The sequence below is a fragment of the Schistocerca gregaria genome, chromosome X (genome assembly GCF_023897955.1).
Source record: "Schistocerca gregaria isolate iqSchGreg1 chromosome X, iqSchGreg1.2, whole genome shotgun sequence".
NCBI classification, from domain to species: domain Eukaryota; kingdom Metazoa; phylum Arthropoda; class Insecta; order Orthoptera; family Acrididae; genus Schistocerca; species Schistocerca gregaria.
Window position 1 is genome coordinate 723,997,617 of NC_064931.1, and position 23,613 is coordinate 724,021,229.

At 40.0% G+C, this 23,613-nt stretch overlaps 1 protein-coding gene across 2 annotated transcripts in view; it reads left to right on the forward strand.

Moving 5' to 3' along the window:
- The window catches only part of LOC126297739 (E3 ubiquitin-protein ligase HERC2), a 752,343-nt gene that overhangs the window by 137,623 nt on the left and 591,107 nt on the right, over nucleotides 1-23,613 (forward strand). For both annotated transcript variants that reach the window (XM_049988889.1, XM_049988890.1), the window contains one exon: nucleotides 17,789-17,989. In XM_049988889.1, the coding sequence (XP_049844846.1) occupies nucleotides 17,789-17,989 (201 nt within the window). The remainder of the gene's footprint in view (nucleotides 1-17,788; nucleotides 17,990-23,613) is intronic.

Sequence of the window (23,613 nt, forward strand, 5' to 3'; positions counted from 1 at the left end):
TACTCCACAAAGTTTTCGATTTATGGGACACTGATTGGCGCACCCTGCCCGTGCCAAACAAACTCCGCTGTATCAAGGAGACGACTACTGTGTGGCGGTGATCCATGCGAGCCAACCGCAGGGAATCAGTCGTCTTTTGTCGGCTCCGCATTGGCCACACTCGACTCACGCACAGTTATTTACTGTGTCGTGAGGATCCCCCTCTTTGTCGTTGTGGGGCGTCCTTGACGGTGGTCCATATTCTGTTGGAGTGCGCCCTTTTAACTGTGCTCAGGTAGACTTTTGCGCTGCCTGATACGTTCTCTGCACTTTTATCTGACGACTCTTCCATAGCGGACATAGTGCTGCGTTTTATTCGGGCAGGGGGATTTTATTGCTTAATGAAAGTGTGTGAGTTTTTGTGTTGATTCTGGCCTATGGCCTACGATTTGTCTGATTTTTTTTTTCCCTTGTGTTTCTCGGTGGTTGGCTTTTTCCTTTTTGTTTGTATGGTCGGCCAACCACCGTCACACACTGTGTGATTTTAGTTCGTCTTGTCTGGTCTTTGACTACGTTTTTCTTGTTCTGTGTCGTCTGTCTTATCGTCTGTTGATCGTTTTTATTCTCTGTGGGTGTTTTTAGTATTTGGAAAAATGGACCGATGACCGTAGCAGTCTGGTCCCTTTAACCCCCACAAACCAACCAACCTAAACTTCTTCCAACTCAAAATGAGATCAATTTCTGTGGATGCTTGTGAATGAATGTAGAGTGTGACTGGCACCACGTCATCTTTTCAGTTGAGTTAATATTTAACTCAGTGACTGAGTGCCTGGCAATGGTCTACAGGCTATAGGGAGCATGTTACAGCCCACAATGCATGCTGCAACATTCATATGTTGGTCACATCATAGTCTCGTGCTGGTGATTGGTGTCATCAGATGGGGGAGGTATACTTCATCAAATGTGTGGTAATTTCAACACAGATCAGTATGTGCATATCATGAAACATACTATGATGTCAAGGGTGAGGATGTGCTATCCCAGTGAAGTGATCCAGTTCCAGTAGAACCACTCACCAGTTCACAAGAGTCAAATGATTCAGCTGTGGTGTTCACAATATGCTGATTGAGTGGACTGTGTGGACAATGTTCTTGGATCTCATTGAAAATCTGTGAACAAAATGGTCTCATGAACATACACTGGCCCCACACACTCCTTACCAACTGTGGGACGTAGTGTTGGATACACAAGAGAGTCTTGTGGACAGTGACCACCTGCCTGCCCCATAGGATAAGGCAGGTAATTGATTTTAATGGTGGGTAGACATACTAACCTCATCCCTGACATCAAACTTTTTTATCTTCTCACATTACTCCACTTTATGTTACAATATTTGATATGATTGAATGTTTGTCAGTTGGAAATGTACATGTAGTTGTTGTACTTTAAATTTTGCTTATTAAATGTGTGCAACTTAATACATGTAAGTATGAAAAAAGCACAAACAATTCAATTTGAATCAAAATAGAAACATTTTAATATGATAGTCATAGAAAATGCTTAACATCAACCATTATAAGAACAGGTAAATCATAGAATGATAATATTTTCTTCCTTACTATCTCTCCAACGTTCTCCACATTTATTGTGGAAAAAAAATGCAATCAGGATGTGCAAAATCTTTTTTTTTGAGTTAATGTTCTTCAGGAGCCCATGGATAGCATTCAGTGCACTGTACCCATTTCTCTATATTAGTCTTCAAAGAAATGACCACTGCAAAGTATGCATTCAGCGTCTTCTTCTTCAGCTGCACGTGCACATCTAAAGCATCATCCTCAATTAAATTTGGTCAGACTTCGAATGACGGGAAGATTATGTTTCCTGTGTTTTCCCTTTATTCTTATTCAAGAGCAAAGCTTTCACTTCTGTCTCCTTTGATTCAGCTACAGATATCTGTTCTTTGAATTGTTTCACATGTTCTCTGTACGGAAACAATGTTAGCTACTTAACAGATTCAGAGCATGCCGATTTTACTAGAACTGGTGGTTATTGATGTGGCTTGCTGATTTTGGGAGCTGGCCGGATAGCATTGGGACTCACATTTACTCCATTGCTTTCATCATGTAGGTCAAACTCCTGTTGTATTGCAAAGTTATTGCTTACATGTATATGCCTGTTACACGGGAAGAGTCCTGTTTTCCAGAGGCTGTTTAAGGCATTTTCAATTGTTGCTGCTCCCAAGTAGTTTGCTTTGTAATTGGAAATGTTACTACGTGACCTGGGTTATTTGCCCACCAGAATTTTATTTTTTGGGGATAATTTGTTGTAAGCAATCCCTTGAATTTCACACAAGAGGCTCAATTTTATGAGAGGAATGAGGTGATAAACACATAATGTGGGCACAGTTTTCTGTTGCTTTGTCTATTGCACAAATGTGATTGGCTTCCCATCAAGTATTCACACAGCAGGATTACCACCAGATGGCTCCACAAATTTCACAAAATTGTCAAACTACTTAGTAAAAATATGGTCTGAATCCAACTCCAAGTGTGGCAAGCTGAAGTTATCTTGATATGAGATAGTGAGACCTAATACACAATAGTGACATGTGGGTATGGTATTGCATTTTAGGACACTGTCCTGTACTAGAAATATAACCACATATTTACTCTGCTCACTTTTAAGGGTAGTGCACTGTATCAAATGGAAGAGAGTACTTTGTGAAGAATATAATCATATGAATATTGTTGTAACAGCTACTCAGCTTCAGATATTGGAGCCCTACAAACATGCACACTCGAAAAACATGGAATTCAACACCTTTAAAATCAAGGATTCTCAACAATGTCGAGCTCCATAATTGTCTTAGTGTCACTGCCACCCCACCCCTCCCCCTATCCCAGTCACCTCAGGCACTGTCAGAACCAAGTTCTGATACTTTCCAATGGAGCTGAGCACTTAGCTGTAGTCAGAATCTAGCTGTCTCACATTAGCAAACTCTCCCATGATAGATGCCTGTTCCCCTCTATTTAAAATCATTTTCAATACTGCTGATATGATTAGGGTAAATTAAAAAACAATGTCAAATCAGAACATAAATAGTCGTTTTCTCAAATTAAATTATAATTGCAGTAAGACAAAGCACAGTTAATTCCATCATCTGATGTCTGTAGTTTCGTACCCACAGACCACCAAAATCGTTGAGTTCTACTTTCCTTGAAAATTAGGAAGAAAGAGATCACAATTTATATCAGAAAACTGTACTCTACACTTGTTCTGTCAGTTGGAAGGACATTCAGTTTTGTCCTCGCTTGTCTCTTTCGGATCATTAGACACGTCCAACTGGATTTTAATAAGTAATATCTGAACAATTTAAATATCTTACTCAGACCCATTACGCTGAACACTTGAACTAGCAGTCTATCTTGGTCACTGAATGGTGATGCTGCTGCGTGCCGCTGTCAGTGTGTGGCAGGTGGAGCCTTTCGCAGCCTGACTGCTTCATGGTTTCATTGTATCACACAAGGAAGGACAATATTTATCAGTATGGCTGAAATTGAAGGTCTATGCGTGCAGTGATCTGCAACAGTGTAGTCTCCTAGGAATCAGTGAAGATCAACAGTGAGGCTGGTCAGCCAAGCCTCCCAACATTTGGCTCACCAGCAGGAGGTAGCCACAGAGCAGCTGATCCTACAGTGCAAATGCACTAACTTGTCTTTATACAGCGTCTAGTTCGGGCAGGTGCCTGCAGCTGCTGTAGACAAAATCCTTATAAAGCAACTAAATGTTTCATCTGGCACTGCGGTGGTCTTTACCTTGAAGTTAACAGCTAATGAATATGATACTGTTCTGCATCACATACACACCCTGGTACAGTTTTGCACAATGAACATTGTCGAGCATCTGAGAATATATAATACTTAGCATAAAGCATGTGGTTCATTGGCTATTAGTTAAACTAAACATTAATTTCTGTGGTTAGTCCAGTCCGTTGGTAACTGGTGCACAGGAAGCTTGATAGCTCGAGTGGTTTTCCACTTGAAGTAGATGTAACTTACACAAAGGGCCAGAACCATAATGGTATCAGAAACAGAGACATCCATGATCATAAACTTGTTACGTTGCTCATCATGGTGCTGGAACATTTGCTCAGTGTTAATGTGCAGTTTCTGTGCATATATCAGTGGATCCAGTGAGTGGAGGTGGTTTGTTTTTAGGTTGTTGTTTAAATAGGTTGGGTTCTGAGAAGGCAACACGTCCAATGTTTTTTTCTGGCCAATACAATGAGGGCTATGTCATATTCATTATAGTTGTCACAATAATAATGCTGTATGGGGAAAGACGTCTGTTCCACTCTACCTCCCCCATTTCTCAAAGCTGGATGTGTATGGTCCATCATTACACAGTTCGCCCTGTTACCATAGCATGCCCCTATTATAATTACGCACCATATCATCAACCCCATTGCAAGAACTGTTAGCAACAAATGAAAGATAAATTAACCAGTACTAACAAATTAAAGTAACTTCTTTAAACTAGGATGCTCTTATAGTCTTAACATGTTTTATTACAAAGCTGTTCTATATACCTCATAAAACTCAATTCTCACTAGCACAACCTGAGTGCGTACAGCACCTTGTATATATCCTGCACACTAACTGTCTCCTCCCTTCTCTTTTTATCTTTTGTTTTCTTTGCAGGTAATGACAGTATGTTGCCCCGGCTTTTCCTACCTCTTTAGGACTTCATTAATTTGCCTTCTTCATCCACTTCCACACACCCTTTAACGTTTGTGTAAAATTATCAATTCCCCATTTTTTCCAATTTAGTTTTAATAACTTTGGAAGGTGATGGCATCTTCCTGCTGTATGCCACTTCATATGGCAATAGCACAACACAGTCATGCATTTTAGAGTTTGTTGTGGCTACATCATAGGATAGATAAATCTCTCAGTCATTGTGGTAGCTATTCAAATAACAACTTAATATTTTACTGGTGGTACAGTGAACACACTCAGTCCTCACATTCGCCTGAGGGTGGAAGGGACAAGTCACTAGATTGCACATTCAAAGTAGATGGCATAGTTGTTTAAATAGTTCAGATGTGAAGTTGGCTTACTCCTTTAGGGAATTTGGCTTCACTACATCTCTGGAGTTCTCCCTGCCTTATGTTGTTGGACAAACTTTGTCTGGCTCCTCCATCAAGACCATTCCAGCTTGGGTGACCCTGCCAGAATCTACACTACCGCTGGCACAGCTCTTGACTTCGACAGAGCATGCAAGTTTCTCCGGCTAGTACAGCTCTTCACTTCGACAGAGCATGCAAGTGCTCCTGCCCAACACTGAAGGTGCCTCCGAGAAGGCAGTGTCCCCTGGGAGTAAATCTGATATAAATCCTGGTTCTCCAAGTTGGGAGTTGGGCAAGCGGCTGACAACCCCTTCCTATAAAAAACAAAGCCCTGTCCAGAAACCTCAAAGTAAAGAAGCTGGACTGATACATGGACAATGATGTAGTACCACTAAAGGGAAAGACAAAGACATTACAAAAAAGGAAAAATGATGTGTTTATTGGAATCTGGAATGTAAGATCATTGTACAGGGCAGAAACCATGAGGTCACTGCCAGAAAAGCTTGATAAAACACAGACAGGCATAGTTGCTCCACAGGAAATGCAATGCAATGCAATGGACATGGAGTGCTTGAAATGGGAAGCTGGATAATTTTCTTCCATGATCCAAAGAGCAACCATGAATTTCGTACTGGGTTTGTAGTAAGACAGGAATTTAAATGTAGAGTGGGTGAATTTACTAGAATAGCACCTAGAATCTTACAAATGAGATTGGAGGCCTGATTCACAAATGATTTATTGATCAGCATACATGCACCTAAAGAAGTAGGAGATGACCAGGATAAAGACTCCTTCTGTGAGAATTTCAAGGGATCCTATGATGGATGCCCTGAGCATAATACAAAAGTAATTATTGGAGACCTCTATGCACAGACTGGAGAAGAAGATCATTATTGTCCAGCAATAGGAAAGCATAGCCTCCACTAATACACAAATGATAATCAGTAGAGTTGTTCAGTTTGCCATAGCATATAATATGGCTGCAGGTAGCACTATGCTCCCCCAAAAGGATACATAAAGCAACATGGTGTAACCCTGATCAGCCTTCAATCAAATGATCTTGTAATTATTGACAGATGGCATATCTCCAACTTACTCACTGTACATACCTACAGAGGAGTTAATGTGGATTCAGACCACCACCTTGTAATGCAAAGCTAAGAGATCGATATCTAACAGAAGAAAGGTAAAAGGAACATCTCAAAGAAATTATATGATATTGAAGCTAAAAAATGAAGAGATTGCTAAAACATACTCTGAGAAGATTACTGAGAAACTTGCTCTATACACAACCTAGTGTAAGTGATACTCTGGATCAGAAATGGTGTGCTTGCAGGGACACAATCATTGAGGCAGCAGAAATAGTGCTAGGGAAAGAAGGAAAACAACCAAGGTGTTCCTGGTTTGATGAAGATTGTAAGAGATAAAGTTATGAGAAAAACCTGACTTATAGGGAAATGCTTGAGAAGTCATATACACATTTAGCAGTAAGAAATTATCAAGATAAAAGGAAAGAAGAAGAGAAACTGCATCAGAAGAAGGAAAGAGAATGGGAAAGAAAGCAGATCGAAGAATTGAAGATAACTGGAAAAACAAATTATGTCAGAAAATTCTATCAGAAAATAACTAGTGAAAAAAGAACATTTAAGCCGCATATTAATATATGCGAAAGTAAAAATGGGGAATTATTAACTTATGACCAAGAGATATTGGAACATCGGGTAGAATATTGTAGTGAGCTTTTGGGTGCTCCAAGGCCCTCTGTTGAAGAGATCCTAATCCACCCAGAAAAAGATTATTATGAGGCCCATAGTCCCTCTCCTCCCTCAAGGAAAAGTAGATAAAACAATTTCCTGACTGAAGAACATTGAAGCACCAAGGACTTGTAATATAACAGTAGAACTATTGAAAGCCAGAGGAGTTAAATCACTGGGAAAAGATAGAGTTGCCAGAAGAATGGAATGTAGGCATAGTGTGTTTGATACACAAGAAAGGAGATATAGTTAAATGCGGTGACTACAGAGGTAATACATGCCAAATTATTGCATGTAAAGTATTGTCAAATATCTTGTTTAGTAGACTCTCACCCATAGCAGAAAACATTATTGAAAGTTATCAGTGTGGATTCAGACCAGGAAAGTCAACTGTGAACCAGATATTTACTCTCTGGCAAATAGTAGAGAAAATCAATGAATTTGATGTTGGTGTGCACCATCTTTTCATTGATTTCTAATCTGCATATGAAACAATAAATTGATCTAAATTGTATGAGACAGTGGGGGAATTTCGGATACCTGTGAAATTGGTACTTTTGATAGAGGTCACCCTAATGTAGTCTAAGAGTACTGTGTAAGTGAAGTCTAACTCTAACTCAGAACTCCTCCCATCACCTGGTTGATTGCACCACAGGGCAGGATGAACTCTTTTTCGTAATTCAGAAATACTAATACAGAGCTACTGGTAAGTACCTTTTTAATCTGCCAAATGCGGGTTTACAGTCAACCTCCTCCTGAAATTTCACACCCTTCAACAGATGTTTAATAGTCTAGCTCTGTCAACAAATATTTTGACAAATTTTCTCTAGTAATAATAATTTTTTAAAAATGATTGCAGTTGCTTTGCCGTTTGAGGCAGCAAGAAGTTATGGACCACACATACCAATCTCTGGCCATACTTTATGCTGTTGTGGCTAGTTACATTGTGTATATGCAGCTCACTTCTACCAGAGTAAAGTCTCTCTTTTCAGTACTTAAAATATATTAAGCATGCAAAATGAAACCTGTTAAGCACTTCTTCCAGCCACTGTGTGTGCTCCTTCAGATTCCTAGAAGAAACAATAATGTCGTCTGAGTAGACCATGTAGTGACCTGGTTTCAGCCGACTCAACACTCCATCCAATAACTGTTACCATGTGACCTGTGCATTACTAAGTCCAAAAGGCTTTTGCCGATTTGGGTAATGCCCCCAAGGGATGATAAATGAGGTCTTCAGCCAGTCCTCTGGCATTACTTCTAACTAGTGGTAGCCACTTTTCAGATCCATAGCTGAAAAATACTTGCATTGACCCAGGTTGTCCATAGCTTCCATGATATTAATTATAAGATATGCACCTGTCATAGATCTGACATTGATGTATCGTTAGTTGCAACAGAACCTTCCTCATCCTGTCCGATGACAATGGATGGTCTCCAGGGGTTGTAACTTCTGTAATAACGCAATCATTCATTTGCTGATTGATGAACTCCTGCATTATTAGTTGAGGATGATGAGATATTCTGTATGGTTTCTTATATATAGGCAGATTATCTCCTGCTGGGACCCTGTGTTGTACCACAAGTGTTGCTGGTAAATGGTCCACTATGATTGAAGAAATCTGCAAACTGAATCAATAGTGTTTCTACAGCTATCCTGTCATTACCCTCCAAATGATGTATTTTTTTGCATAATGCATATACATTGATGATTTCTCATGGCAAAGATCTGTACTTGACATGTCTAAACGGACATCCAAATTGGCAATTAATAATCCATTAGCAAAACCACTTTGTCGCCACCAAAATTATCCACAGTAACTGGAACCAGGTATTCTCCATTTACTTTCCGTATTCCTGCCATGTTCCTACATATAAAACAAAGTGATATATCCATATCACTATTGTGTTCCCATGGCTTTATAACCGGGGTTCGAAAAAAAAATTCTTAAAAAATCAACCCAGTGGATTACATTGGGTTTTTAAGGGTTTTATTGGGTTTTCGGAGATTTTTTAGTACTGACAATTAAGTAGTTCAATTTAAATTCTTATGGTTACTATATTCAAAACACTAACCTATTCTTACAACTATTTTATTTGTGGAAAAGACTAATAAATTAAACAGGCAAAAATTGATAAATTAAATTTGCTAATGTTGGCAGAGCCTTGCACAGTTATCACAGTCATTTATTTAAGCACATGGTTGTAAAGACTATGTAGTTGTGAAAATTCATGCTCACGTTGAGACTAGTGGTATAATTGAAAGAATGAAATGTCATTGGAGGTGGGGGTGGGGGGTGGGGGGGAGCACTAAGAGGAAGGACTTTCGAACTCGAATTTAAGAGAAAGGACTTTTGAACTCCTCTGCAATTAGATGTATGTGATTTAACACCAACAAAACAACACACAAAAATAACAGTCTTGTTTTGGAAATGATTTCTCTCTCTACCTGCTGCAGTAACAGCAATAATAGTGGCAGTGAACATTCAACATCATCACCAGTGAAGAGAAAACAGACTAGCCTGGGGGACTTCATAATTAAAACCATTGATCAATAGAAGGAACAACTGGATCTATTGATAGCAAAGTTCTTTTTACTAATAATATAGCCTTCAATGCATCTTCAAGTTAAGCATAGAAAGTCATGAATCAAGCACTGCGACCTGGTTATGTCCCCATAGATAAAAATAAAGGGGCGTTAAGTCAGGGGATCTGGGTGGCCACTCCACGAGACTACGGCGACCAATCCAATTCCCTGGCATTTGTTCCTCCAACCATTCACGGACACCAATGCCATAGTGTGGAGGGGCTCCATCGTGCTGAAAATAAGATGGGAAAATGCCGTCAGCATTCAGTGTGGAAGGAAATACAACATCGTGCAGCAGGATCAGATACTGTGGTGCAGTTAAGGTGTTGTAAATGAAAAATGGCCCAATGATGCAGGTGTCCCATATGCCACACCACACCATCACCTTCGCTGGACTGTGTTCTCGAATTGGGGCAACCCAGTTCAGATTTGCGTCACTCCAGTATCGACAATTATGTCGATTAACCTCCCCGCTCAAAGTGAAATATGCCTCCTCGCTGAACAGTATGCCCTTGGCAAACAAAGGATCCAGTTCGTGTTGTTCAGTAGCCCACAGGCAGAACCCCAACTGGCGATCAGGGTCATCCTTATTAAGTCGATGTTGCATCTGCAGCTTGTAAGGATGCCACTTGTTGGTGTGCAGTATCCGGACAACAGAGATTTGACTTATTCCGCATGCTAGGGCCACATGACGAGTACTTTGTTTTGGACTTTTCACAAACGACTCAACAACCGCAGGTGCAGTTTCCTCATTGGTGGCAGTCCTTGGTCGCCCACTACATGCCCTATCATGAACAGAGCCCGTCTCCCGGAATTTGCTGATCACGTGGGCCACTGTGCTGTGCGATACCAGTTCTCTGTCTGGGTGCCGTCTGTTGTAGTCAGCTGCGATTGTTTGGTAGCTGCATTCCCCTGAAATAAGGATGATTTCGATCTTCTGTTCATGTGTCCGAACCATTTTAGATCACCTGGAACAAAGAGAGACATGGGTCGGTATCATGTAACTTTGAACATTAATAACTTCTAAACTGTACAAGATAGACAAAAACAAATTACACCACTCAATTCCAGAGCTCAAACGAGTGTTATGTGATGTGTCATGCACCTCCCTTCCCACAAAAAAATAATAAAAAAATAAAAAAAACCACCACTTTAATCCAAAATGGGGTATTTCAAGATGGCAGCCATGAATGACATTCACTCCAAAAGTTGCAGCCCATCGTCAAACCTGTGTTTCCATCATCACATTTCAATTTTCCCTTTAATCTTACAACGTATGAAGGTGTCCAAGGACTTTTGACTGGCCCTGCATTTACAAAATTAATACACTGTCAGAATGAAACATTGTTATGCACTTTTAATAAATTTATCATACATGAAATACCTAATCTGTACTGTTATGACCAAGTGCTGTCAGAACTGAAATCTAACAGACATTTTTAATGAAGCTGGTCTAACAGTCCTTGTAAAGATATTCATCTATAGAGTAAAAGGAGTTGCCTATCAAAAAGTTTTCCAAACTGTGTTTAAACCATGCTTTATCTGAAACCAAATTTTTAATAGTTGCTGGCAATTTATTGAAAATGTGTTTTCCTGAATATTTAACCCCTTTTGAGACCTTGGTAAGCGATTTTAGGTCTTTATGCACATATTATGTATTGAGCTATCAGTTGGAAATATAGATATATTACGTGCAACAAATTTCATTAAGGAATAAATATACTGAGAAGCAGTGGTTAGAATAGAAAGTCCCTTGAGCAGGTTTTTACACGATGTTCTTGAATTTACACCACAAATGATTCTTATTACACGATTTGCATGCTAAAAACTTTTGCTCTGTTTGATGAGTTACCCCAGAATATGATCCCGTATGACATAATAGAATGAAAGTAAACAAAGTATGTAAGTTTTTTTATATTTATGTCTCCTGCATCTGACATTATTCTCACTGCAGATAACGACTTGTTTAGGCGATTCAGCGATTCTGTGGTATGCCCTTCCCAACTAAATTTATTATTGAGTTATAATTCCAGAAATTTAGGACTGTCAACCTCTTTTATCTATGTGTCTTCATATGTTACATGCCTACTGGAAGGAAATCTTTTAAAGGTTCTGAACTGCACGTAGTTGGTCTTTTCAAAGTTTAATGACAGTGAATTAGCTTTAAACAATTTATTAATGTCAGTGAAAATTTGATTAGCAGCTATTTCTAAATCTGTACTTGACTTGCTACTTATTACAATGTTTGTATTATCTGCAAACAAAACAAGCTTAGCAAAGTAACAGATGTGGTGTCATTAACATACACAAGAAAAAGCTGTGATCCCAAGATGGAACCTTGAGGAACACCACATGTAATTAATTCCGAATCAGATGAAGACTGACTGCTTACTGCACAGATATTTCGCAACGATACCCTTTGTTTCCTGTTAGTTAGACAAGACTCAAACAATTCCGCAGCATTGTCAGTGACACCATAATATTGTTATTTACTTAAAAGAATGCTATGGTTCACACAGTCAGGGGCTTCTTGACAGGTCACAGAAAACACCAGTAGTCTCTAATTAATTATCTAATGAATTCAGTCCATTCTCACTGTAAGGGTCAATAGCTTTCTCTGTATCAGAACCCTTAAGGAACCCAAACGGTGACTTGGACAATATATTATTTGCAGTCAGATGCTTAAGGAGACACTTGAACACAACATTTTCAAATATTTTCGAAAAAGCTGACAAAAGTGAAATTGGTCAATAGTTTGATGGTATCTCTTTATCCCCCTTCTTGTAAAGAGGGTTAACTTAAGCATATTTTAGCCAGTCTGGAAATGTTCAGCTGATAAGAGATTGATTACACAAATAACTTAATATAGAACTCAACCCACATGAGCAGACTTTGATTAACTTCATTTATATGTTATCATACCCACTAGAATACATAGATTTTGAGGATTTTGTGGTGGATGCTGCTTCTTTGGGAGACGTGAGTGTCATTTCCAGTTATTTTTAAAGAGTAGTCTCAGATATTCCATTGCCCTGTTCACTGAACCTGATAACCCCAAGCTGTCAGTAACAGAAATAAAGTACTTCTTTAAGTGGTTTGCAACACCACATGCTCTTGTTAGCAATGTGGCATCTATTTTTAGAGTTACCTGTTCCTCTTACCTTCTGGTCCCACCTGTGTCTTTCACTATACTCCATACAGTTTTTATTTTGTTGTCTGATGTATTTATCTTTTTCTCATAATAAAGCTGCTTTGATTTCTGCAGTACTCTTTGCAATGCATTACAATGCTAGTATAATAGCTGTTCCTAGATAGTAGGTGCAGTCTCCTTTTTGTCCCACATGATATCTTTATTTCTTGTGTAATCAATGATTTATTTTTTGACATCTATTTGATTTGAGTTACCTTTGGGTGAAAACAATTTTCTAAAGCAGAAGTAACTTCAATATCGAATGCTTTTTATTTTCCATTTGAATCAGAAGTATTGTAAACATCTGTCCAGTTCATGTCTTTGAGCAATCTCCTAAAATTCTCAATTTTTGACTGATTTATTACCGTCCTGTACTTAGATTTAACAGATTTTTAAAATTTTTATTTTATTTATTTTTTATCCTGTCAAGTTTCAACATTTAACACAAGATGCTGCATGTCATGATCAGAGAACCCATTTACTATGGTTTTGTGATATGACCTCTAGACTTGTCTACAAAGATATTATTAGTAACAGTCTCAGAGCATTTACATATCCCAGTTGCGAAGTTTACAGGAGGAACTAAATTGAATGACGGTGCTACTGATTGCAATAGTTGTTCACCGACAAAGATTTCAATAAACCCACATTAAAATCATTAGCAACAAATCTTTCCTCTCTCTCTCTCTCTCTCTTTTTTTTTTACTAAGAGATGGGACAACAGATTATCCAAATTTTTTATGAAGTGGTTAAAATTTCCTGATGGTGCTCTGTACATCCGTTGTATTAAAAAGAACTTCTTATGAAAAAGTGCTGCTCTGAGCACAATTTATTAAAATCAATATTCTTGAAATCAAAACTGTTTCTGACATGTGGCATCTCCTTCTTTCTCCATATTTTCTCTATGGAAGTAAGAAGCTAATGTGAATCTTGTAACATTCAACATATCATGTTTGTTGAATGCAATCAATTGTGAAGCCAACCAGAAGACAGCAAAATATTATGGAGAGTCTCTGAAAAATTGAACTAAAATGTGTCAAGATAATTTTCACAAAAACATATTTGCTGTTTGCACTGATAATGAAAATAAAATTATAGAAATGTTATAGCTTTTAAAACAAGACATGCCTGGCTTATTAACATATGGATGTTCATCTCATTATGTTAATCTACTCAAAGAAGAAGTTTTGTGTGCCATGGTTGACCCTATATTAAGATAAATCATATATGAAGTTGTCATGATGGTGATTCTGTTACTCTTGGTACTTATAAGAAGCTCAAAGTGTTTAATACGCTTACTCCAAATAATTGCTCCGTAATAATTTGCCTCCCTACATTGGTTCTTGTTTGCTGTTATTCTTCATTTATAATGTCTTAAGACATGGACGCTATGTAGAGTGAATTTATTGGATGGACATCTAGTATTACATGTAGCATCTAGTAGATTAACCCACTTCATAATAATAATAAATGGCAGATGTAGTGCAGAAATAATCACTGTTGTTACTTCACAAAGGAAGTGTGTTCGAGACAGTGAATGTTCATATGGCTGTACAATCATGTGCGTAACACAATGTAATCCAAGTGGCAAGGATAGCAAAGCAGCTGTTGAAGTCCAACCATATTATGTAACACAGATTCCACATGGTTATGACCTTGAACAAACTATCTATCTGGATTTTTCGCCACCAGCAAACTGTAGGCAATGACTGACTAAGGCCATTTAGGTGAATAACCTCAGTGCTAAATAATACAGTATCATTGATTTCAACAACTGCTTTTCAACCTTTGCTATCTGCATTCTCTTCACCAATACCAGCTGTTGTGAACTCCACTAATGGGAACCCTCCCTGCTACCTATCCTGCATTCCCAATAACCACTTTGGTCCCACTTTTCCACTAAGGTATGCCCCTTGATTGTGTGCTCTCTGGCCCCCCATCCCGCCTCCCCTGTCAAATTAATTTGATAAGTCTGCTAAATTTCCATGAAAGAGTGGAATATTTTTGTTATGCCTTCATGGTTAGCAAGTTTGATTATTCCAAATAGTGTATAAAGAATTTCAACAATGTACAGCATACAGTTAATTGTTGACAGCTACAACTGAAAATGGAGAAAACAGTACGATTGAAAATGGAGAAAACAGTGTTTTGTGCTGTTATTAAACATTTTCATCTGAAGATTTGGACAGCCACACAAATCAAAACAGAACTGGATGAAGTTTGTACAGTCTCTGCAGTATCATTGAAGACCATTTACATTTGGATTAATGAATTTAAATGTGGCCAGACAAATACCAAAGATGAATTGCACTCCACCCATCTAATTGAGATTAGCACAAGGGAAACCATTGACAGAACCCATGATATGGTAAAGCAAGACCACTGAATAAAAATTCGCGAGATTTTGGAGTCAAAACAGAGCTCAAAACAGCAGTCAAAACAGTGGACAAATGCTTTTGAAAGTGCACCAAAGAAGGGAAAGACCATTTTGCCAGCTGGTAAATTGATGGTCACTGTTCCTAGGACTCCCAAGGTGTAATCCTCATCGGTTACTTGTAAAAAGGCAGAACTGTAATTGGACCCTATTGTGCTTCATTGTTGGATCATCTGAAACTTGCATTCACTGGAAAAAGACCAAGGTTGGCATGCCAAAAAGTGCTCTTTCACCAGGATAATGCACCATCCTACACGTCTGCAACAATGATGGTGAAAGTGCATGAATTGGGCTTTGAATTGGTTTCTCATCCACCCTATTCACCAGACTTAGTTCCAAGTGACTTCTTCATGTTTCCCAGTGTGAAACTTTGGCTTGCTTGGAAGAAATATTCATAAAATGAGAAAGAGATAGTTGCAGTCAACGAGTATTTTGCAGAGCTTGACAGAACCTATTTTTCTGATAGTTTGAGAAAGCTTGGGGGTCGCTGGACCAAGTGTGTACACATTAAAGTAGACTGTGTTGGGAAGTAAAGTGAGTTGTTTATGAAACAAACATTTCTTCTTGCTTTTTACCAGACTTTCCAAACTGCCCTCATAATATTACTTGAAAGGTTCTTGGGCATTGTGCTAGGTTATACCACAGAACTTGCACAATCTTTCAGTGAGGCAGCTGCTCATCATCTTCAGATGGGACTGTGGGGATCTTAGTGGCTCGCAAATTTATAAGTAGGTTTGCTGGAAAAGCTCATGTACCATGGGATGGGGCTACCATGTCAGTGCAGAAGATGCTGACACCCAGAGCTGTCTGCTGGAGCGTCGAGCTGTGGACCCCGAATGTATGGCTAGAGCTGCAGACCCTGTATCGGGAACAACAGAATTTTGTGGCTGATCTAGTCTAGTGTGACATCTCTGTTCAGCACATCTATCTTCAACACTACAACACATCTGGCCAATATACGAGGGTTAGAACTTGAATAGTGGCAACTATTTGTTTACAGCTTGTACAAAATAGATACGTGTTTCAAAGTTGTACTGACCTTCAGAGTAGTCACCAGCATTGTGTATAACCTGTTGCCAGCAATGTGGAAGTCGTAGGAGACTCTTAGCAGTGCCAGTTGTGTTGACAGTTCGAGCAGCGTGTCCTATTGCCCGGCAAATTTGTATTAGTTCTGAAGCGAATGCCATGAAGTGTTTCCTTCAGTTTAGAAATCGAGTTGAACTCGCGAGGGCTTAAATTAGAGGAGTGCAGTAGGTGGTATAGCACTTAGCACCCCTCAAATAAATCAGTAACAGCTTGCACTGTACATGCTTGAGCATTGTCCTGCAAAATGATGGTCAGGTCCTGCAGAAAGTGTCATCACTTCTGTCTCTGTGCTGTTCATTTTTGGAACACAGCCTACGACCAGCCTAGAGACAGAAGTGATGACACTTTCTGCAGTACCTGACCATCATTTTGCAGGACAATGCTCAAGTATGTACAGTGCAAGCTGTTACGGATTTGTTTGACTGATGGGGCTGCCAAGTGTTATACCACCTACTGCACTCCCCTGACTTAAGCCCTCATAAGTTCAACTCCATTTCTAAACTGAAGGAAACACTTCACTGCATTTGCTTCAGAACTGCTACAAATTCACCGGGCAATAGACCACGCTGCTTGAACTGACAACACAACTGGCACTGCTAAGAGTATCCTACGACTTCCACATCGCTGGCTACGGGTTACACATGATGCTGGTGACTTCTTTGAAACATGTATCTGTTTTGTGCAAGCTGTAAATAAATAGTTGCCACTTGCAAAGTTCCAACCCTTGTACAATTTCCCACACTGACAGAAGACTTTGTGTATTCGTGGTCTCCTGCTACAGTGACAGTCTTCTGTCTTGCGATGTGAATGAAAACAGTGCTGGGTTCTCTAAAAGATTATCACAGTTTTAGCAGACTAGGAATATACGAGGTCCCATGTCAGAAAGCAGAATCATAGATTGGCCAGATGTGCTGCACTGTCAGAGACAGATGGCTCCTGCGATGACATTATAGCCCTGCGTGCTGCCACTTGCGCTCTTTGAGTGAATCAGTGTGTAAATGGACTAGCCATTAGAGATCATCACTGTTCTACCAGGGGATGGAACGGAGCTGTCCCATTGAAATGTTGTGCATTTTACATGAGTCCATCCAATGCTATTACCGAGGACCGTTCAGACAGCTATTGTATTGCGAAAGCCTCAAACAGCACAATGTTGTTGACTTCACACTCTGTGTCACTTCAGTTCTTGCACCAACATTGTCTGTCCACAAATGAGCATAGGGGAACTCTTATTGCAGATATCCTTTGTTCCCTTAATCTTCCTGCTCTAAATCTTTGAAAGACCCAGTCTGCCATTTGTCTTCCCCTTCCCTCAGCAGGTTCCAAACATCCTAGCCTCCATTTCTCCAACCACACTCTCACGACAAGTGTCTCTCTTCTTCTCAATCAGCTCTCTCTCTCTCTCTCTCTCTCTCTCTCTCTCTCTCTCTCTGGAGTCATTACCTATTTCCTATCTCTTTCTTCTTCTTTGGATCCCCCCCTCCCCTTTCCCAAATCCTTCACTCTCTTTCTCTCTTTTTCTTTGTTCTTCCCAACACTGTTATCCACACGTTTTACGTATAGAATATACATCACAAGTATAACTAGTTTTGACTGTCTGTGTTATGTCACAAAAGTATTGTGTGCTTTCCAGAGTTTTGCCTGGAGCAGTAGCAGTAACTGGACTGTTGGTGTAAGAGTTGAATTTGTTGTGGACATTTGTGAGGACACATTCAAAATGCTAGACCAACTTCTTGGTCTTGTTTGTGATGGTATGGCTGGAAATATAGATTGGCCACCATCACATGATAAAGAGTGCATGGCTGTAGCCTGCTTAAATCTCCTACGATTACAGGTTAGTTATTTACTTTATTTAATGAGTGTTGTTACTTAAGCATCATTTTTGTATTCCAAGTGAGGTATCTGTAATATTATCATGCCTTGTTCTTTTTTCTCTGTTTTCGTTTTATGTGTACTGTGTCTTTGAGTGTGCACCAGTGCAGTTTTTTGTGGCATTTTGCAGCTCTGATACTTTTTCATCCCAGTAATTGAGAACTTTAAGTGGCTAACAAAATGATACAGAATAACATTCGCAATAAATTTTAGATTTGTTTGACACTGTGTTAACAGACCTTTTGGTCGGTTTATTAGAAGACTGTATTTAGTAGCACTAGTTTCAGCAACAAATACTCTTAAAATCTCTCTTAAATATTGTCGCGTAGAAGGTGTAATTAGATGAATGATGAACACTAACTTCATTTAACGAATGTTTATGCAGCACCTGCAAATACAAGAGTGTGGAGCAAACTGCCTCTGGGCAGAACACATATGGTATATATACAGGTACAGAACATTCCAGTACAATGATTCTTGACATTTTTGAATACATCTAGAACCAAATATAGAAAATAAAATTTTGCTGTTCAGGTGAGTTTTGAACTCATGACCCTCCATGCAACAGTCTAGTATCATAACCATTTCACCACAGTTTCTGCGACATTGCTCCCTCCTTAAGAGAACAGCGTCTCTGTGTTATGCTCTCCTAGTTCGGGAACAAGTCATTGGTCCTGCATTCTCCGACTCCCGATGACTGATGTTCACCCTCGCGGTGATCTTCTTAGAACTTCCTTTGTCACTATGCTCTTCTTCACCTTTATGCTTGTTGCCTGTCGCTGGAGCTTTGAATTTACCCTGGATTGCAGGATCCTTATAGGGCTTGATTTGAAGGAACTGGACTGTGTCTCTGATCTTTTGTCATCTTGTGTCAGGGTTGAAATCTTCAACTTCATAAGTAACATCAGACAACTGTTTTACAACCTTATAAGGTCCAAAGCAGCACCTGAGGAGCTTCTCAGAGAGACCAACCTTCCGAACAGGAATGAAGATCTAGACGAGGTCACCAGGCTGGTAGACAACAGTGCAGTGGCTCGTGTCATACCTTTGTTTTCTTGAGCCTGCAGCATGTGGATCCGAGCTAATTTCCGAGCTTTCGCAGCTCTGGTTAACACCTGGCTGATGTCATCGTTGTTTTCGTTGTCGTCATCGTCATCCACGTCCACGTCATTAGGATGTAACAGAAACACAGTGTCCATCATAGTCACCTCACGCCCATGCACCAGGAAAAATGGCATAAGTCCTGTGGTGTCTTGCTTGGCAGTATTGTAGGCAAACATCACGAAAGGTAGCACCTCATCCCAGTTGCTCTGCTCAACATTGACAAACATTGATAGAATGTTGGCCAAGGTCTTATTAAGGCATTCAGTAAGCCCATTAGTTTGTAGGTCGTAGGCAGTCGTCATGTGATGAGTAATGCTGCACCGACGGTTTATCTCTGTCACAAGATTTGATTGGAAAACTTTCCCTCAATCTGTAATTAACGATCTTGGGGCACCGTGTTTTAATACAATGTCTTCAATGATGAATTTGGCTACCTCAAATGCTTCAGTTGTTCTCACGGCTTTTGTAATGACATAGCATGTCAGATAATCTGTGCAAACAATAATCTATCTATTGCCACTAGAAGACTTTGGAAATCGCCCGAGGAGGTCAATCCCAACATGCAGGAAAGGTGTTTCGGCTGGTGGAATTGGTATGAGTTGGCCGGGCAGTTTATGAGGCAGTGCCTATCTCCTCTGGCACTCTTGATAATGCGTCACATAGTGACGGACACTCCTAAATAAACCTGGTCAGAAAAATCTCTTGCAGATCCTATTGTATGTTTTAATAAATCCTAAATGGCCTCAGGTGTGTCATGGAATTTTTGTAGAACATCTAAGTGCATGTGTTTAGGAATCGCTGGTAGCCACCTCTTTCCAAATGGATCAAAGTTTTTCTTGCAAAGTAATGCATTAACTAACTGAAATTCTCCTTTCACATCCTCTGACACAGTTAAGACACATCATCCTCTTCAGGTGCCTTGAAAGATTATCCATCATCCGTTCAAAAGTTGTTGGTGCATCACACAAACCAAACGGCATTACCTTAAACTCATACAGGCCCTCAGGGGTGATGAATGCAGTTTTTTCACCCTCAGGCTCATCTACTCCCATTTGCCAGTATCCTGAGTACGTGTCCATGGTTGAGAAATACTTGCCGCCTTCAGACAATCTAGTGTATCGTCAATTCGTGGAAGAGGGTAAATGTCTATTTTAGTTATCTTATTAAGCTCCCTGTAATCAATGCAAAACGCCAACTGCCATCCTTCCTGACAAGGACCACTGGTGACGACCATGTACTCTGCGAAGGCTGAATGATATCATTCTTCATCATTTTCTCTACATTGTCGCAAATTGTTCAACGTTCCGTTGCTGACACATGGTATGCTCTCTGGCTCATTGGTTGATGGTCTCCAGTGCTAATCCAGTGTTTCACCATTGATTTGTCTAATTTGCTCTTCACCTGTGGACTGTAACATTCAGAGAACTCTTGAAGAAAGGCAAGTAGCTTCTTCTGTTGTTCCTCAGTGAGATCTGGTGATAGTCGAGCTAGAAGATTTTGTCTCGTGGTAGCGCTAATTTCACCCACAGACTCGGCACCGGAGGTTTCTATGATGCTCAGCTGTTCTGCAATTAATGGCTCAGCATTTGCTATGCACATGCATCTTGGAAGGATCTGCAGTTCTCGGCAACAATTTACTATCCACAATTATTCTTCAGTGGTATGCTTCTCTTATATTCCACTACAAGAGCCATGGGTTGGTGCATGGCATGACACATGACAGTTACCTTTCTAGTGCTAACTGCAAGAATGATTTCATCCAGCACACACAGTCTCCACAAACTTGGATGTGCAATTTCCTGTCCACAGTATCTCATCTCATCTAGCATAATCATCGAGTGATCACAATCTATAATTGCCTGAGAAGCTTTCAAAAAGTCTCATCCGAAAATGACGTTATGACTACACTCTCGTAAGATGATGAATTCTAAGAGCTGTGTATGGCCACTTACACCCACACGAATGACACTCCTTCCTGTAGGTTTTACTTATTTCCCATTAGCTACCTTCAGCAGAGATATTTTGTTGTCGACGAATACGGTTTCCTGCAACTGGTATTGGTACTTCTCTGAAATGACTGAATTTGATGGTCCTGAGTCCACAAGACCTTGGTCTGGTTGACCATCCATGAGGACATTGACGTAGTTTCGTATCATTTTTGTAGTGATCGACGGTGGAGTAATTTTCTCTTCGGTGACCTCACCTCCAAGGAAGGTTGCACCCTTTAGTTTTCCAGGTTGCGGCGGCTTGGTGATCGGCTGGAGCTTCTAAATGGCGATGGAGACCTTTATCGGCATGTTCGGGATTGTCCTCTCCAGTGGCTAGCTTGTGACGATGGTGACCTACATCGTCCTGCATCCACATCTTCTTGTTCATCTTCGTTGTCCCGTAGTTGGTGTCAGCTAAACCAGTCTGCTGTGTTCTGGTGCAGGCATCATCAAATATCCGCCACCTGTCTCAACAATAGCACACCACATGTCACGGTCGTCCGCAGCGGAAACATACTGGTTGGTTACCCTGGGCCCTTTCTTCGTGCCCAAACAGGTTCCTCTTGCGGCATTGTAGGAACGTAACTTTGCCTGGGTTTCAACTTTTTCACCATTTTAAAGGGAAATGAAGGATGAGATATTGAGTTCAATGTCTGTTCCACTTCCTCCCTTATGACCTCTTGAAGTGTCTTAGTTTTTTGCTCTCCATGCAATCCAAGTGCCTTCTGAACTTCCTCTCTCACTATCTGATGAAGAACACATGTGAAATCAGTTTCTTTCTCCATCACAGAAATCAATATGACATTTAGAAGCCGTTCAAACTTTGCATGTAATTCTTTTTTGATGCATTGTCTCGATGTACTGGCACCATTTTATGAAGTCGTCTGCTGTCGAAATCTCCTTCATGAGTAGGGCTTGATACACGTCCTCAGCAACACCCTTCATGACATGTGCAACCTTATCTTCCTCCTTCATTCTAGGATCCACTATTTTACACAGCTCCAAGATGTATTGAATGTAGGATGCTGTAGTTTCTCCTGGATGCTGTGCCCTGCCCTGTGATTTATCTTCAGCCTTGCACTTCTACCATAATGTGTTGCCGAAATACTTGTGCAGTTCCGCCTGGAATACTTCCCAGCTTGCGAACGTCTCCTTGTTGTTCTACCATTGCTTGGCAGTGCCCTCCAAGTAGAAAAATACATTAGCCAAACACACAGTGTCATCCCATTTGTTAAATTTGGCTATACGTTCATGTACCTTCAGCAACTTGTCTGGGTCTTGGCTAACATCACCGGAGAACCTGGAAGGATGTCTCATGTGGTGGCACACAGTTACTGTCATTGTAACACCCTCTTCTTGTGTCTCCAATAGATTGTGATCTGTTGAATATGGCTCAAACTCAGGTTTCTCGCCATGTAAATGGCGGCTCTGTTGTGGCCTGATGGGAGCCACTGTGTCGTCAATAATGTGCGCTATCACAAGTTCCAATACCCAGCGTCTCCACCAGAATAATGTCGTATAGAAGAAAGTGTAATTAGATGAATGATGAACACTAACTTCACTTAACAATGGTTTATTCAGCACTTGCATGTACAAGACTGTGGAGCAAACTGGTTCTATCCAGAACAAACATGTTCTATGTACAGGTACAGAACATTCCAGTACAATGATTCTTGACATTTGTGGGTACTTCTGGAATGTACTCGAATCGAAGATAGAAATTAAAATTTTACAGTTCAGGTGAGTTTTGAACTCGCATCCCTCCATGCAACAGTCCAGTGTCATAACCACTACACTACAGTTTCTGCGAAAATATGTGGCTGGTTAATTTAAAAGATTTTTCACTCATAATTCTATTTGTGCTGATAATAATTGACCCAAACATGTTGTACATTTAGGGACAATGGATATCCTTAGTCATAATAACAGTACTTCGTTACTGTGATATTTTTGGAAGTGCAGTAAAAGTTGGTCAAGGCAGAACTTTGTATAATTCAGAAATCTGGCCGGGCTGTACAGGTATTTCAGTCCCAATGTATTCAATACAATTGTATGTGCTAATTTTTTATTTAAAGTGGAACGTACCTAACACAGAAATGGAATGCAAATTTTAAGACTTGATTGATAATTCGTTGTACAATGTGGAAAAGTCCTTCTTCAGTACTACTGTACTACAGTATGCATGTTATTCCTGACTCTACAAGGACCCTCCTTTTAGCACAAAGACTTTACAGCCTTGTCAATGTGTTAAGTTGTGCAAGATCTAGAAGAGAGGTCTGGTGCAGTGCAGTACAGCACTGCAGGTGTGGACATCAAGTCACGCCACTCTGTGCAGTGCGCAGTTTTGACACATCAAAGGAAATGGTTCATTTGTGAGCACTCAGTTTGTCAGCCTTTCTCATTTTGCATTATTATTGACACACATGGGTGCACAGTGGAATATTGTTGTACATTTACAGTCTGCTGTAATCTATTCAATGAAAGAGGTGAATGT